At 35.8% G+C, this 18,057-nt stretch overlaps 1 protein-coding gene across 3 annotated transcripts in view; it reads right to left on the reverse strand.

The window, feature by feature from the left end:
• The window catches only part of PTPRK (protein tyrosine phosphatase receptor type K), a 436,319-nt gene that overhangs the window by 2,281 nt on the left and 415,981 nt on the right, over positions 1-18,057 (reverse strand). For all 3 annotated transcript variants that reach the window (XM_081140405.1, XM_081140404.1, XM_081140407.1), the window contains 11 exons: positions 16,676-16,712; positions 15,359-15,456; positions 14,799-14,915; positions 11,619-11,773; positions 9,547-9,682; positions 9,148-9,297; positions 8,104-8,277; positions 4,995-5,126; positions 4,745-4,870; positions 1,966-2,129; positions 1,316-1,451 (listed from right to left, as the gene is read on the reverse strand). In XM_081140405.1, the coding sequence (XP_080996531.1) occupies positions 1,316-1,451; positions 1,966-2,129; positions 4,745-4,870; positions 4,995-5,126; positions 8,104-8,277; positions 9,148-9,297; positions 9,547-9,682; positions 11,619-11,773; positions 14,799-14,915; positions 15,359-15,456; positions 16,676-16,712 (1,425 nt within the window). The remainder of the gene's footprint in view (positions 1-1,315; positions 1,452-1,965; positions 2,130-4,744; positions 4,871-4,994; positions 5,127-8,103; positions 8,278-9,147; positions 9,298-9,546; positions 9,683-11,618; positions 11,774-14,798; positions 14,916-15,358; positions 15,457-16,675; positions 16,713-18,057) is intronic.

Consider the following 18,057-nt stretch of genomic DNA (forward strand, 5'->3'; position numbering starts at 1 on the left):
TGGAAACAACCAAAGTGCCCTGCGATAGAGAGCTGGATAAAGATGTGGGACATGTATACAATGGACTACTACTGAGCCACGAGAAAGGGTGAAATGCTGCCATTTGCGACAACACGGATGGACCTTGAGAATATTATGCTAAGTGAAATAAGTCAGTCAGAAAAAGCTAAGAGTTTGCTTTTTAAGATGGCCTGAGAGTTCTATCTCAAAAATCCCTCAAATCCATCCCTCAATGCCAACACCCCAGTCAAAAGCAACATGACCTTGTTCGGACAACTGCAATAACTTTAAAGATGAGTGGAGTGGAAGGGGTTGGAGGACTTGTAGAAGGGGACAAGTTTGTCATCACTCTTAAAAGTGAAAGAGTACAAATGTAACCTCTTCAGATTTTGTCTCAGGAAGCAATGCACCTCTTGTGTGAATAATCCATGCGCAGGAAGTGGTGAAACACTTAAAAGCTTATTGAATTGCTCATTGTAGTTATCTGATCATCTTGATAAATGTAGGGCAAGCAACAGTGATGCCTTGGTTTTTCTGGTTTACTTTGCAGTGAGCATAAACTACACAGCTGCTCCTGACTTTATCCCACCATGCACATATGTGTAACCCACAGACATCTCTTTAGAAGTGAAATGTGCTAGAGAAGTTTAATTTTCTTTCTTATTCTTTATACAGCTTCACTTAGATACACTCCCACATACACATACCTATCTGCTTGTATTTTGTAAGCTAAGTTCTGATTTTATGAGCTCTGGCAAATTTAGGTAGCGTCATAGGAACTACACCGTATAATTGGTAAAAGGTGAAAATTGTCACTGATGACAGTTAAAAAATTTATAATTTGACCAGAAATGAAGAATTATAAGTAATGACTAAAATAAAATTCAGTTGCCCTTTAAAAATACCAGGTATCTAAAGGGCTGACATAACTTACAAGTATATCCCCTCATATTAGTTTTATCAGTGAACTCAGTGTTTTACAAAATCAAAATAAACAAGAATAAAGCCTAGATTTATTATAAAACCATTTGTCAAACTTTATTGTAGCAAATGGTTATTGCCCATAAATAGAAAAAATATCCTGTACATTTTCCAAATTTAGTGAAGATCGTTTTCTTCATCGTTAGTGGTTTAAGTGATGTGATTAAGTTTATGTGGGTAGGAGGGGGCCCTCAGCAATTCATCGATTAGGCAGCAAAGTTCCCACAAAGACCCATTTGCATATCTGAGTCCCTAGGTGCGGATGAAATCAAATCGCCGGCAGGTAAATGACTGACTAATCCCCGAGCTCCCTTTCCCTCTAGGACTGACTCACCGGGGCTTCCACCATGTTGGGCTTGCTGTTCCTCAGAGTCTTGACCGCATGGAACACATCCACCACGTTCTGCCGTTTCACCATTTCAACGACGATGCCAATGGCGCAGAACATGCCACTGCGCCCACCGCCATTTCTAGAACCGAAGGAAGCAAAGGCATTTTAGACTGAAGTTTTGGGCGACGATGGGTCACACAAAGATATATGTTTGGAAAAGAAAATATTATCTTTTTAATTTTTTTCATTTGTGTCTTAATTTTGCTTCATATGTGCGCATGAATGTGTACAGGGCAGAGAAGAAGGGTCCTTGAGAAAGATTCTAGCTCAGTAGCTCATGCTTAGAAATATGCTATAGGCATAAATTGCCAAACTAGATGCTCTGAGATTTTGATAGATTTGCAAACTGTGTAAATCAGGAAAGTAGTTCAAAGCAGCGTTCAAAAGAGTTTTTAAATCTTACAAAAACTACGCAATAAATGATTTTAAAAAGTAGATGAAAATTAAAGCTAGCAGTTAATTATGGAAACGTGATACAGGAATATCTATGCAGTTATGTAAGATGTGAGTGCAGTACTCGAGCACGGAAAATGTGAAGGCCAGTGAGGAAATGAGCACCAAGGCTCCCCGGCCAGGTCAGCTGCCAAACTCACAGGCAGTGGATGATCGTCCGGCCTTCCCCTTCCTCGCATTCCTCCTGCCATTTCTCCACCTGCAGTATCAGTTTCAGAAATGATCGTTTGGAGCCTGGCACTTCTCGATGGGAAGCCCACCCTAGATACTGAAACTGCTGGACCATCAGATAGCCTTCCTGTGGCTGTGGAGAAAAAATATTTTTATGTAAGTAGGGACTAGAAATTGTACTAAAAAGCAATGGGTTCATACCAATTTGACACCATGATATAAATGACATTTACACTGGATCGAGTCTATAAATCCTAAATATGTATGTGTCAGTGCAGAAACGTTCTAAGTTACAGAAGCAAGAAACATGACCAGTATCCTTTATACAAGCTTCTCCCTCAAATCCCCTATCTAATAATCAAGTCCAATGTTTATACTTCTTAAATAACTTTGAGTCATCTCTTCTCTTTATCGCCACTGACATCATTGCACTCCCACCACAGGTTATGGTAATTACCTCCTAGTTGATCTCCCTGAATGAACTTTGATCTCCTTCCAAATCATTCTTACTGCAGGCAACAAGATTGTTTTGAAATGCAAATTTGATCTTGTCTTTCTTCTGCTTTAATGGCTTCCAAATGATCTTAGCATACAATTCAAATTACTGTCAAGGCTTTAAAATCCTTACATGATCTGGCTCCATTTTCTTTCTCAACCTTCCCTTTACTTGAACACAGCATTCAAGTTCCAGACACACTAACCTTTTAATTCATTTATCAGGAATGTCTTGCTTTGGGGACTATACACATATATTCCCCTTTGTCTTGAACATTCCCTTCTTGCTTGCCCTTCTCAATTCCAAACAGTAACCAAATTGTCTTGAGTTTGCCTGGGACTTTTTAGGTCTTAGGACTAAAACTCTTGTGTCTTGAAATCCTCTCTGTCCTGTGTTAACCACGATAGTTGGTTATCCCATTGTCTGAATAGTTCCTACCGATTCTTCAAATTTTGGCTTAAAAATCACTACCTCAAGGAAGTCTCTGGTCCCCCAGCTATGTTAAATCACCCAAACACTTCGTATTCTGTACTTTCTCTATAAAGTTACTCATATTTGTAGATAAATGATTATTTAATTAGTTGTTTAATGCCTGCCTTCCCTGATAAAATATAAATTCTTTAAAAACAACAAAAGTTCTCTCTTTTCCCTCTAAACTCTGTACCACTCAAACAAAACAATTTCCAACGAAGAGTACTATTGAATGAATGAATAAAAACCTCAAATAAAACTGTTAAGGAAAAATATGCGATACATGAGTAAGCCATAGCATAAGGCATCGGGTCTACAGCTCCATAAGGCAGCTCACGGGGGCTCTTGCATCTTTTTGAAGGGCGAGGACCTACCTAGCACAACACCCAACTTCCTTTTGGTGTGCGCTAAATATTTGATGATGTGAATGACATTAAATGATGAGATAGAAAAAAAGAAAAAAAAAAATCCTGCACTAATAAGGACCAGAACACCAAATATAGAGGAGAGTAAACAAACAAATATGCTGACAAAACATATATAACACTGATTTTTGTCCCTGTTCCTAAAATATTTTTCATATAAAAAGCTCAATTAACAGACAAATCTTTCTTTCTTAGTTTGGTAGCTTCGGTTTCTCAGCTAAAATATTACTAGAACCATAATGTAACAGATGTGCAGACATAATGAGATTTCATTTAAATTAACATCTAAGATATGCATGAATATTATGACATGATTGAAGTTATCTTTTTCTCCACTAAAATGAGCAAGAAAATTGTATAAAATCTTACCCTCCATTCATACTTACATACATATAGACTACTTAACCAGAAATTCATATAGCCATTTTGATATGAAAAACACTGAAATATGACAATCCTAATCACACAATTAAAATAATAGAGATATAGAGAGCTGCTGCTCTTAAGAAAGAGTAATTTTTTAAAAAAGAGTAACTTCATGGAAGTTACTAATGTTTCCTTTGAAAATTCTGCTTGTTATTTAGTTACATAATCTCATCACTTTTTATTAACATTTCTTGTTTTTTTTTGAAGGAGAGATGTCAAACTTAATTTGCCCTTTAGCATAAAGCACATGAGTAGTCAGGAAAAGAAGGACTCTTTGGGGACACAGTTGCTAATTTGCTCTTGGCAAAGGGCACAGTGGTAGCAGCACTGGTTCTATCCATAGATCTGGGCAGAGTGAAATGTTAGGACACTTAGAAAGAGACAATTTTAAGTGGGAAGAGAATCAATGATGTCTGTGATTTACCTTTTCCTTCATGCCCAAGGTTCTCCCTTATACACTGGATTTGGAATAGTGACATGGAACCCTTCTGTAATGGCTGATCCAAGAGGAAAGCTTCTTCTCTGTCTTTATTATTATTATATTATTATTTTTTAACTGTATGACTTTTCCGAGCTGGATGCCAATACTAATAAAACATGCAGTCAAGTTGGAGCTATAGCTACATGTGCTCAGGAACCAGGCAGACAATAAACTCAATTAAGCCAGTGCATCTGAATCTAGATTTTCAGATGGAATATATTAATCTAGTAGTTGACCAGAAAACTTAGTTTCCAACATTTCTGCTTTCCTGTTTTTAGAGTGCTTTTTGTTCTAGTACTAAGTTATAAGACAATTACTAGCTCTGGGACTGATCATGTAATGCTTATTAATTCTACTCTCCATGTTGTCTGAATGGAATTATACCTGGTCATGGTTATGATCCATCTATTCTGGATCAGCTCAGTTAGAGTGATTAAACAATGACTTACTCTTGTTAGATTGCATATCCTAAAAATCCGGTTTATCACATCACAATCCATTGAACAAGACATACATTCCACTTGGATAGGGCCATATCGCAGCATCCCTTCTTCTGGCCAGTACTGAGGGCAGCCCTAGATGATGAATGTTTTGAAAGAAAAAGAGCATGATTTTTTCTAACTAGGGTGGTATAAGGCATTTTATTACTATGTTATTAAGTTGTATATAAATACACAAAAGCAATCCATAACCATTAACCTGGGACAAGTCGACTTCATTTAACATCACAATGGAAGTACAGCCATAATCATACACTAATCTCCAGAAGTCCTTCACAGTGTTTGGCAGAGGGTATTGTGTGACGATGAAAGCAGCTGGTTGCCTATAGCTCTGTGAAGAAATAAGGTAGATGGAGAAACATAAGAACTTAACATGCATGATCAGTTGTACAAGAAGATTCAATACACTTTAACATAGTACCAGTAAGATATAATAGCTTCACATGGAGACGGAGCCAGATTGAGGTACAAGGCATGGAATATCAGATTTGAACCACTGGACTGTACTGGAACAGGTAATTAGTTTGATGGTAAGACTTTGATGCCTCAACAGCAAATCAAGTCAAGAATTTAAGTTTGACTTTATTGAGAAAAGTAAACACAGGAGAAATAGAAAAGAAGAAACTAAATAACTTCTTGAGGTTAAGGTCCTCGATGAGGTACCTATATCAGGCTGTTTCAGTTTTCCAAAGGTTATCAGCCTGAGAGCCTGAGGGCAAAGTCGGCACAAAATTCCTGGTATGTGTGTATATGTGTACCTATCTATCTATCAATCATCTATCAACTATAATATATGAAACTGTTTGGTTCTCAACGCCAAGAAAAACCACATATGCCTCAAACTTACGTGCTCTTACATTATACAGGTATTATGAGAATATTCTGTACATCTTAAAGATAATCCACTTCCCTTAGGTTTCTGGGCATTTTTAATGCATATCAATAAACACAAACATAGTTTTAATAATTTAAGATTTTTCCAGTATCAAAGGGTAAAACCAATGCACTCCTTTGCCCCACGTAAGAGGGAATAGGTATTCGCTTGCCAAGTGACCCTTCATTGGGATACAATACATTATCTCTTTCCAGAAGGAAGGGGTAGGAAAGGCAATGGTCATTTGGCCTGGGCAATCTCTTATTCTGCAGATTGATGTTCTACACTAAAATAGAAAGGTATATTTCTATGCAACAACTAATGGTTTGTAAAAAAAAAAAAAAAAATTAACTAGTTACCTGAGATAGATTTTCCTAATGCTGATAAAAACTGTCAGTAATCTCCTAACACATTTATATCACACTACCTTTTTAATTCCTTAAAGTGTCTTAACATGAGTGTAGAAACTGATCCTTGAACTTCATTGATTCACTACCATTTGGGAAATGCTGCTAATCATGGTATTTCACTCCATGGAGGCCTGCAGGATAAATGTGAGTGGCAGTAATTCACCCGGCTGGTTCTAAATGACCTCACCACCTTACAAAGTTCCATTTGTCACTGGAGTGAATGCCTCCTAAGAAAGTATTAAGTCTCACGAGAAAGGCTCAGAAGTAAACAGCAAGCTTTCCCTCCAATGAAATGTCTGCTCCATGGGAAGGTAAGTCAAAGGAGGCTGATAGCTGTTCACTCATTTTTTTTTTCTTGAGCCACAGGGGAGGGGAGATAGATGAAGAAGAGATGATATGGGAGACACTGAAGATTTCCTATTTCTTTTCTCTTTAAGTACGGGAGCACGTCTAAGGCTTTTAAATCACAGAATCCTTGGCCTCACCTCCTAATCCTTCACAGGCATGGCCAAAGGGTATATCACACTGATGATGAGGATGGGTCGGGGGGGGGGGGGGGGGTGGGGGGGGGTGGGGGGTGGGGGTGGGGGTGGGGGTGGGGGGGCAGTGTTGCCAATGAGCCCTGTTCTTCCAAGTCAAATCAAACCTTACTTTTCTGAAGCCCCAACTATACTACTAAATCCACAGGGTAGTTTCCATTATTAAATATATTTGTTGAATCACAGGGAATTAAGCAGAGAGTAGGAACAGTTTGTTCTGCATATTAACCAGAAAATAACCTGGAAATCAAGAAAAATTTGACAGAGATGTCAAAGACAAAATTGAAAAGCGTCAGTATCTTTTCTTTTTCTCCCTTTCACACATCGTCTTTGTTCATTCCAAATTTAGACTCAGAAGCAAAATGTCTTGAATATTTTCTCTCTGTATTTAGTATATTTGCCTTTCCAGACAATTAAAAGGGGAATAAATGGTACAATGAGAATCCAATGTGACTTCAATGAAAATAATTAATGGCTAGGCAAAACTCTGGACACAGCAAGGATGGGAACTTTCCACTCGAGCTTGCCTTTAGAGTATTCTGCTCTGCAGCATTAAAAAAGAGCAAAGAAACTGGCTAAAAGACTAGCCTTAGAAGCAGAATGTGGGTTTTTCTAAGTCTGTTATCACAAGTTAATTTTGAAAAACACAACAGGAGCAACAACAGCGAAAGCTTCATTATTAGTCACAAAGCAGTAACCTCTGACTTCTAATTTCTCCTTGCTATGGTTCCAAAGGCTAAGAAGCAAAAACTAGAAATGTTTACAAAAGGTGACAAAACTGCTGAAAAGGATTCTGAACTTTGAGAGCCTTCTTGCTTCTTCCCTAGGTAACCAAAGCAAGGTGGCTAAAGACATAATTTAGAATTCTCTTCCCATGTTGTTCTGTCTATGGAGTGCTAACATGCTGAGTACCTGCTTTTCCATCTACAGCTTATGAGGATTGGAGTGGGGTAAGTCAGTTCTTTTGTTATGATAGATATATTAACATGACACCTTCCATGTCTTTCCTAGCTACTTAAAAATAGTCTGTATTAACTAATGGCCAATAAAACAAGTTAGTTCTAAGTTACTGGAACATTAAAAGTCAGAGAGAAAATTTTCCCAAGTGAATACAACTTCAGAAAGATAAGGCATTCTGTGATTTTTAAAAATTCCCCCATACTGTATTTAAAATAGATAAGAATGATTTTCTCTTCTGCAAATATTTAAGATTTAAAAAAATTTCACCTGAAGATATTTCCTGTTCAGAATATAATAACTGATAATCAAGCTCCAAATTTACAATAAAGCTTAAAATTTACAGTTCCTAAGAATCCCTGTAGGGAAAATTCAAAATCATTCTAAAAGAATTTTGTATTTCAATGAAAGTTTCCAATTTTCCTTTATAGGCCATTTTAATTTTCTTGAAAGGAAAACCAGCCAGTGTTCATTGCATTATGTAGCTTTTCATGACACTTTACACTAACAAAGAGAGCAGTCTCTTACATCCATAAGAGCAGCATTGATGTAGTTACTACTCTCCCCATCAATTGTAATTAGAAAAGGCAGACATCTGTCAGGTGGCAGCATGTCCATGAAACGGTTCTTGTCATGGTTCCTTGGCAGGCATGCTATGCTGCAGTCTTCGGCTTGTAGTCGAGGGGTGACTGAATTCAAGGTCTAAAAAGAAAAGGGAGCCCAGGTTAAAAGACAGTGACCCATTTAATAGCACAACACAGATTCATCAAAGTATTTAGGAGGCCAAGTAGAAAGTGAAGGAATTGTACAAGGCAATGGCATTTACAACTATGACAGATGATAGACTTTGTAGTTAAAGCTAACGAAGCCTGAGGAGTGACAAAGAAAATATACATGCACTGTAGAAGGAGCCTCTTCTTAAAATGAGAAGTCAAACAACACAGCTATCCGCGTAATGCATTGCCTAACCAAAGATAATGCAATCAGAGTGTCCCATGATAATGACCCATCACTGAAGTTGGGAACTATCATTTATAAGAACATCTGCCCTATTTAGAGATAGGCTCTGGTACACTGGCAAGAGCAATGAGTAAAGAATCAAAGTATTATGTTTCTAGAGGTACTTCTGACTTCAGTCATATACCTTCATGGATGTTTTAAGGGTAGTATAAACATTTGGGATTTTTTAGAAACAATGTTTAGCACAAACTTCAGCTATTATTACTAATGTCTTTCATCTCACATTTTGAGTGACACTAAAGGCTAAATTCATTAAGCTGAATTAAAAAGAAGGTTGTAAATATACACAAATTTGACTTTTATGATATCTTTTCCCCATACTCTTCTCTGAGTCTGAACTCACTTGCTCTTCATAATATAGCAGATATAAGCTCATTAATACCAAAGTGACTCCACAATATGTATAATGAATGAGACAGGTATTATATTATACTTAAAATCGGGTCAAAGGTTATAAATTTGACTTGAAAGACCTTCCTTAGAAGAATTAATAATGCCCAGAACAAGATGAAATAAGTTGCTCATAAAAGAGGACACAGAAATAGCAGATACCTGGAATTCATCTTTGAGATGTGAAGAGTTAGTCTGGGAATCTATTCTAATCATATCAAAATATGCAGCTTTAAATTCACAGACAGGTATGGCAGTTTCTCCACATAAGCAGGCTTCTAAAATGGCATCGTGAATGAAAATATACTGTTCCTATTGAAAGAAAAATAAAATCTTTATACCATTTTAATAAAACGTATCTGTCATCAAAGAGAGAGAGTACTGAGAAATTTCTCTATATCTAAATGTTAACTAAAACACCAATATTAATAAAAATACCAGTATTAGCTTGATGAGCTAATATTGATTCTATGTAAAAAACATGGACTCTTTGTTTGAAAAGTGTTGGAAAAGTCTAAAAAAAAAAATCCCCCACTAAAAGTAAATCAACAGTCAAGATACCTCTGTCTGGACCATATTGATACGACGCGATCTTAAGGCTTTGACACAGTTGTAGATGTCAACAACACCCTCTCTTTCAGCCATATCCAGCATGATATCAATCACAATGTAACAGCCAGTTCGACCAGCACCAGCACTGAAAAAAATGAAACAAATCTAAAGAATTGCAGGAAGCAGGTCTATGCCACCTCAAATAAAGATTCTTTCGGCTTTCAGATAGGTGGAATTAATTTAACAAAGCACAAGATATAATTGGTACATAATTCCATAGCTCTCTTACATAGTCTTCGTTTTATGTAAATCAAATGCACAAAATTTCAAATTCATAGAATTGATCAAGGAATTGATTCACACTTTAACATTTAACACCAAAGTAAAGACTTTAACACTCATGTGTTGTGGGTCTTGTGGCAAAATGCAAGACTGCTGGCTCTCAGTCCAACAGACTCTTGAAAATTCCAAGGCTAAGGAATACTAATTCCACAGCCTTTCAATGGGAAATCTGAGGAGACACAATGCAGGGTAAATGCTAATAGTGAGGGTGGGAAAAAAATGGTGGTTATCAATGGGAAGGAGACCAATAGTAGAAAGACTATTTTGAATGGAAATCTGAAGGAAAAATATAAGTGAATTGTTAGAGTATAATTCTTAACAGATCACTAAGATAGCCACTATCTTAAGGTATTTAATTAAGTACTTGAATCATAATATACTGTTGATAATTTTACCCCTTAGGACTGCTTCTCCAATTCTATAAATAGAAGTCAATGGAGCAAACAAGATATACTTGGGATTTTTTTTGGGGGGGGGGGAATTCTCTTTGTAGTCTGCTTTCTCTTTTCCATAAATTCAGAGATATCTGAGTCTAAGTAGAAAAATGACACTTCTGTTTCAAGAGAGCATCTAAGGGTTTTGGAGCCCTTCCGAAGCAAGCAATTCACAGGAAAGTAAAACTATATGATAAGTTCAAGACAATTCTGAGCTGAAAACCTATTCATCTCATTTTCTAAATGTATGGACATTCTATTAACATTATTTCTTCACTGTATAGTTTAGTCACGTCTCTTAAACTCACTGTTCTATAAGAAATTTAAGTAAAATATATTGTGAATATCTCAGTTTCTTTTTTTCCCCTTTATCTTTCTCTCTCTCTCTCTTTTTTCCTACTGTCTCCCAATCACTGTTCCCAGAGTTTGAGACAAAAAAGTAATTGAATATTATCAGATTTCTTTAGGAGGATTGAATTAAGATTTTTTTTCAGGGTACATACTATCTGATTCTTATGGGATGACTTACTTGTATTTCATTCTCAGTGGGGTTTTTTCCCCTCCTTTATACCGATCATTTAAATTCTGAATAGGATGGATTTTCAGAAAGAAAAAAAAAAGCTTAAGTACTAACTATTATATAGTGTGGAGGAGACAGTATGTGAGAGTGGTGTGTAGCATTTAGAAAAAGCCTTTCAAATTCAGTACATATTTTTCTGTTCACATCTCAAAATGAGGCCATGTAATTTGCTTTTAGTGTCTCCGAGTGCTTTTTTTAAGAGAAGTTTCTAATCAGAAGAAAGTCTAGATATAATGTTCACGTTTCTCTGGCATATATTTGCTGGATCTCACTGATGTAGTTTTCAAGGTCCTCTGATGGATGTTTTTTAAAAAAAATTCTTCAATAGCTGTTTTATAGCACAAATCCTTGCAATTCAGGCCATTTAGTAACTCTGTATGTCTCAAATTTAGTTTTAAAAGCTGGGATTCTATTGGGAATTTACTAGATTGGCAAGAAATCTCAATTTCAACCTGCCATTCTGTGCAATATGGGATTTGCAAAAGCAATAAAAGAACCCCAAAACACAGATGTTGCCACTAAAAAAAGCAGTTTCTACACTCACCGCTGTGGACAACACCACGCACATCAGGATGGCTGTATTTATTTCTTAAAGTTTCTATTTTATATTCTCCGTACAGCTCACTTTCCTCTCGTTGCTGCTCTCCCTTCCCCTAATACACGCTCCCCGGCCCCGTAAGCCCGCTTTAGCTCCTGCGCGCACAGGCCGGCCCCCGGGGGCTCACCTGCAGTGCACCACGATGGGGCCGGCGCTGGGCGGGTTGGAGAACTTGACCCGGCGGATGAAGGACAGGAGCCCGGTGGCGTGGTAGGGGACGCCGTGGTCGGGCCAGCCCGTGAAGTGGAACTGCTTCACCTCCCGCATCTCGCTGGACCCCCTCTGCCAACACAGGGGCGGCGTTTGCAGACGGTTCGAAAGAAAGTCAGAAAACACAGTCATGAGTGTGAGACCAGGTTGACGATGAAAACAGCGAAAAATGTGCCAAGATCATGTTTTTTCTGAAGAAGGGAGGCTGGCCTGACATGGCCCGGGAGCTTACACTGACTGTCGGACAGCTGGCAGAGAAAGGAAATTAGAAGTCTTGCTCGGTTTTATAAGTCTGGGTAAATTTTATTTACTCTGACAGTTTGTTCCTTACTGGGAACGACAACACATAAAATGAGGGGAAAGGGAAGAAAGAGAAAAGCGAAAATGCTGCCCTGTTGACCCAAGGCACCGAGTACGCAAGTAGTTTATAAAAGCAACTTTCTAGCTTCTCACCTCACGAAGAGATTTTAATGCCCTGCTTATCCATGTTGAAAATGGTTTTGAAGCGTAGCATGTAGAGATTTTCCAGGACAGTGCTACTCTAGATTGGTTTATAAAAACATACAGACAGCTAAACTATTCTTTGGGCAGCCTATTTTTCTGAACTCTGTGAAATAATTCAGCACAGAGCATTATTTATAGTAACAAAAATACAAAATGAAAGAGATGAAGCATCCATTATTGTGCCTCTCTCCTATTGGGTTAATTTAAGAGAAACCTTTAAATGCACATTTCAAAGCTTTCCCTTCTTTTCTGTTAAAAGAAGCCGGTAGGAAGTGGTAGCACAGCTTGGAGAGCATAGATGAAGTGTGGCAGAATTTATTTTTCAGAATCCACATTTGTAGTAAAAATACAAAAGCTAAAAAACAAAAAACAATACACCTACTATAATCTATACAATTCCAGCTCTACTGTGAGCTTATCTGTGAAATCTCAGTTGTTCAGACAGAATAGTCAGAAAAATTGCATGAAATAAATGAAACAGATCAAGAAAGTTTATTTTCAGATTATATACTGTGTAGACCAGTACCACCAAATCTTGGAAGCCAGTGATCATGTCATATTATTCTTTTTAATTCCAGTTCCTAGTACAAGACCCTACAGAAAGCAGGGCAACAATTATAAACACCACCATAGAGTCATACAAATGGAAAAATCTGTAAGTTGTTCTAAGACCTGATTTTAGATATTAATTCACCTCCTCTACATTAATCCTTTTACTGAAGTTGCTATAAGGGTCTTGCTCTTTTTAGTAAATTTTAATATCTGGCAGCACATGCTTCGTTGTCATTCTTTTTATTTAAATTTTCCAATGTAATTTTCAAATATGTGATTTTCATAAGAAAATCACTGGTTTCCAGTTCTAAATACAAGAAAACATATTAAAAATAAAAATCCAATGATGTTCCATTAGTATAGCGTTAAATCCATAACGTGGTACTAATAGCAAGTTTGCCCACTCTGGAGCATGTCGCGTATCTCCATTTATTCATCTTATTTTATGTCTTTCAATATACTTTTGTGTTTTTTTCACCAGGGACCTGTATCTTTTTTGTTGTATTCCTAGATACTTTAGAATTTTTTTATTATTGTGAAATATATTTTTAATGTTTACCCTCTGTTTATTATTAATATAAAAGCTAGAATTTATGAATATTTATCTTGAATTAGTAACTTAAATGATTATTAGTTCCATTTAAAAAATATTATCTCTAGTTTTCTTGGTATAAAACCCTTTCATTTAGAAATAATTTTGTTTCTTCTAATAGTAATGCAGTTTAGTCCTTTTGTCTTATTTCATTTGCTAGAGCTTCCTAAAATGTTGAATACTAGTGAGTACAATTATCCACACCACATTCCTGATTATAATAGCAATGCCTTTAATTTGTCACTCCTTAACACACATGCTACTAGATATTGTTAAATCACCTTTATCATGTTTCGGTACTCTTCTTATTTCCCTAATATAATTAGAGTATTATTATAAATGTTGTTTAAATCAAATTAAATGCACTACAATGTTTATTAATAAAATCACATGGTTTTACTCCTTTAATGCACTGACATAATGAAATATCCTACCACAGTTGTAACATCTTTGTATGCTTAGAAAAAAAATCATAATGGATCACATTATGATCTTTCCTTAATTCACTTCAGGATTCAAATTTTCAATATTTTGTTTTGAAGTTTTAAAATACACTCATGATGGATTCCCAGAAGGAGAAGTCTTGGTCAGAGGACATTAATGTTTTAAAGCTCTGTAGGTATACAAAGGTATATATGCCACCACGGCATCTGCAGCACTGCAATTCATTGCTTCTCCATCCCACCTCAGTGTCCTTACACTGCCTGCTCTGCTTCAGTCTTTCTGATCCTGTTAAAAATAAAAGTCAGATCATGCTACTCCTGGGCTCATAACCCTTCAACGGCATCCTACCTTCTTTTAATACAGGCTACAATCATCATAATGGCTTACAAGGCGTCGCTTATTTGGCTCTATGATTTCTGACTTCATCTCATATTTCCTTCTCATCTGTGAACGCCCTCGGCTCCTGGCTGTTTCTCATTGTGACAGTAATACTCATGCCTCAGGGTGTCTGAAATGAATCTTCCCTCCATCACAAATATTCTTCTTTGGGTTAACTTCCCTGGGATACAGTAGCTAAATCACTCCCCTTCTCACTTCTTACAGGCCTTTATTTATATGTTATTTTCTCAGTAAGTCCTTTACTGATCATCCTTTTAAAATTGTAAACCATTTCTTCTTTTTCCTCAGCAATATTCTCTACTTCCATTCCCAACTTTATTTTTCTCTGTAGTACTTTTCACAAAATATGATGTATTTGCTTATCTATTAATGTTTATTGCTTGTCTCCCCTCAACAGATTGTAAGCTCCACAAGAGTAAGGATTTAATGTGTCCCAAGGTTTTATAAACATGCCTCACACATAGTATGCTCCCCAATAAATATCTGTGAAGTAAATGAATAAAAACGGATGGACTTATAGCATCGTCAAAACATACCTTGACAGGAATTTTAAGAGAAACATGAGTTTCAATATACATGTTTTTAAATACAACTTAGGGTACTTACCCTTTCCAGGGTGAAAGTCCTAACTACATATTCAGCAAGTGGTTCCATTTCTACACAAGTTACTTTGAAGTCACCATACACTTCAGTATCATCAGGCCAATACTTATAGCACTTAACCTAAATGACAAGAAGACGACATAGGTGAACCCGAAAATGTAATATATGAACCAAGATGATTTAATTTCAGTGATAACTTCATGTCACAGTTAAAATACAGTTTTAAAAATCTATAAATGAGACAAGAATGTTACACATTCAATAAAAAGACTTTGTGCAATCTCATAAAAATATATGAGCCTGAAATGCAATTAGATTCAAGTATATAATCAAAGCTTTATTACTAATGAAGAAAATCAAAGCTTTATTACTAATGGAGAAATCAAATAATTTCTCATTCATCCAAGGTTCACTTATGGGAGCATTCATTTGATATGCTATGCATATAATTTTTGTTAAACAATTGAATGATATTACATTTTAAATTTATGTTTTTCTATTCAAGTTATACTCATGTTTTATGAAAAAACAAACAAAAACCCAAACATGTATATTTTTCTTACCCGGCCAACCTCAACTAAATTTGTAACCATCACGATACAGGCAGACTGTTCTTGCCAGATCATCCTCCAGAAATCATATACTGTTTCATGAACTGGGCCTATTAAAAAATTAATTTGAATATTATGTTATCAGAGAAATTTTATAGTTACTAAGAAATTTAGATAAGTTTAAAAGCCATGTAAATGAAATAAACCAAAAAAGAAAATTAAAGATCTAACAGAAAATGTCACTGAAGTACTTAAAATTCAGTTCCTATCTAAAATCACACTATAGGCAAAAACATAGGCATGTACAAGTTTGTTTTTAGATTTGTCTTCTTTATTTCCCAGTTCAGAAGAAGATACCATTCATTTCTAGGTCATTTATATCTAAGTTACTTTAATGCATCTTCAAATATATTTGAAAACAGGATTATGCTACTATCAACCAAACGTATTACCAATTACATATGTACACATCATTTATAAACAGTGCATGTTTAGGGTTAATGAAGAAACATACTTATAGTATCATCTCCAAACTGCAAAAGCTTCTACTGGGCTTTACTCTAGTCATTACCATAAAACTAGAATACTGTTCACCATAAATGATTTTCTAACTTTAAAAAGTTTATATATAATTAAATACTCCAAAAAGATGTAAAAACAATTAAAAAATGACCTCTGTCAAAGAGTAATGTAGCTTTTGTTTCACTTTCCTCTTTTGTACAATAGATGTGCAGGTTTCTCTTCTAATGACCAGTGGTCAATTTGGAGAGATAACTAAAGGTGTTTTAGTTGTTGATGTTAGGATACTTTTACTCCCCAATGTGCCACGATAACAAGTTTTCCCTTCTTTCTTCTTATTTTCCATGAAGAATGAACTTAACAAAGTTCCCTTTCGCCCTTTGTTTTATCTCAGTCTTGACTTGTAAAAAAAATTGTGGGGAGATAGTCTAACAACTCATAACAACAATGGTCTTGCTGCATTCCAGGCTGACGGACTGCTACAAGGAAGCAGGCACCTTATATGAGATGAGACTTCCCTTGCTTTCATCAAAAATAAGTAATTCCTCTGCCCTGGGACATCAGATACCAAGAACTGAATCACAAAAACTACCAGCAGCTTTTCTTTTACTTGCAATTAAAAAATAAATCAAGCTTTACATGCATTTTACACAGATAAAACAATTTGTATCACACAACTGAATAAAGAGCAGGGTTATTCAGAAGAGATGATTTTTTTTCTTCAGTCAATTTAGATAAAATTGCAAACATCACCATATGGATGACTAAGCAAGCTTGGTTGCCGCATAACACTTAAATGGTAAAGTTTACCTTGAGTTGCAATGTAGTGGCTTGGTCTCTGGTAGCCCTACAATAGGAGAAAAAATTGGTCATAATTTTACTTCAGTATCAGAAATAAAAGAATGAAGGCATAAAATGATGAAGACAACCACCTGTTAAGATTAAGTTACAGTAAAAAGTCCAGAAATGAGTAGTGAACTCATAGTTCACTTCTCAAACCTAGGTTATCTGAAAGGTAAGATAAAAAAAAAATAAATATTTTAAGGGCTCTGATTAGAATATATATGTGGCATAATTGAGATTTGTTGGCTAGGGAATAACATAGATTTTGTTTGGTTTCACTAAAATGTTTATGCCTTCATGTTAATCTTTAATCATTCATTCCTGTCAAATTTGTGTTCAAAAATACCAATTCTCATTTTATCACCCAAAAGTACAACACACTGCATTACAAATGGACAACGACATATTAGAACCATAAAAAAAATAACAGAACATTCCAATGTTAGAGCTGGACAATGCATGTGTGCATCAAATCAAAGTCCTGCTGAGATTTTATAGAGAATATTCCTCTCTTACAATCCATTCAGGAATCGGCCCAAACTATTTTATGTGTGCTGATAATAATTCTCACACACATCATTATAGGTACACACATATATAGGGAAAGAAGAGTTTTAAAATATACAGCTTGTCTTGAACAAAATGTTTAGTACTTTTCTTCTTTTTTTAATGTGCCAAGAACTCTATGTGGTCAAAGATTTAATACTGCTTCAATAAAGAAATTATTCCTGATATTGAATGCATTGTTAGCTACTATCAATTGGTTTAAATTCCAATAGATCATGAGTAGCAAAAAGTTAATGGTACATTAGGGCTAAGCTTTGAATTTGTTGTGTATTTACCAAAGCACTTTAGTAAAAAGCCTGTGGTACAATTTATCCACATTTTGGTGTAGGCAACTCAGTACAAATATAAGTGCATATAAACTGAGATCTCCAATCTAAAACTTAATAGGCTGAGCATTATACTGTTGCAAATTTGGATGTTTTCTACTTCTTAACATACCCACATAGCACAGTGTTTTATGAAAAAAATTCTTTTGTTTCATAGCTTAGAAAGGCGTGTAAGCATTTCATCTCCTGTTTTTCATGAAAAATTACCAATTGCAGGAGACATCTTTTAAGTACAACAGACTAATGGGAGAGGGAAAATGATGATATTGTGTAATCATTAGCAAAATACACTGGGGTCTTAAGACAAATATTGGGTAAATACAGCCTCACTTAGAACACACTTTTTACATATGAACCATAAAGTAGCATTATAACAAGACTCCAGTGTATATGTCTTGATAGAAAACCAAGGTTAAACTAAATAGTTAAAACAAGTACAAATTTGTCAGACTACTG

This window comes from Miniopterus schreibersii, assembly GCF_964146895.1.
Source record: "Miniopterus schreibersii genome assembly, chromosome: 6".
NCBI lineage: Eukaryota > Metazoa > Chordata > Mammalia > Chiroptera > Miniopteridae > Miniopterus > Miniopterus schreibersii.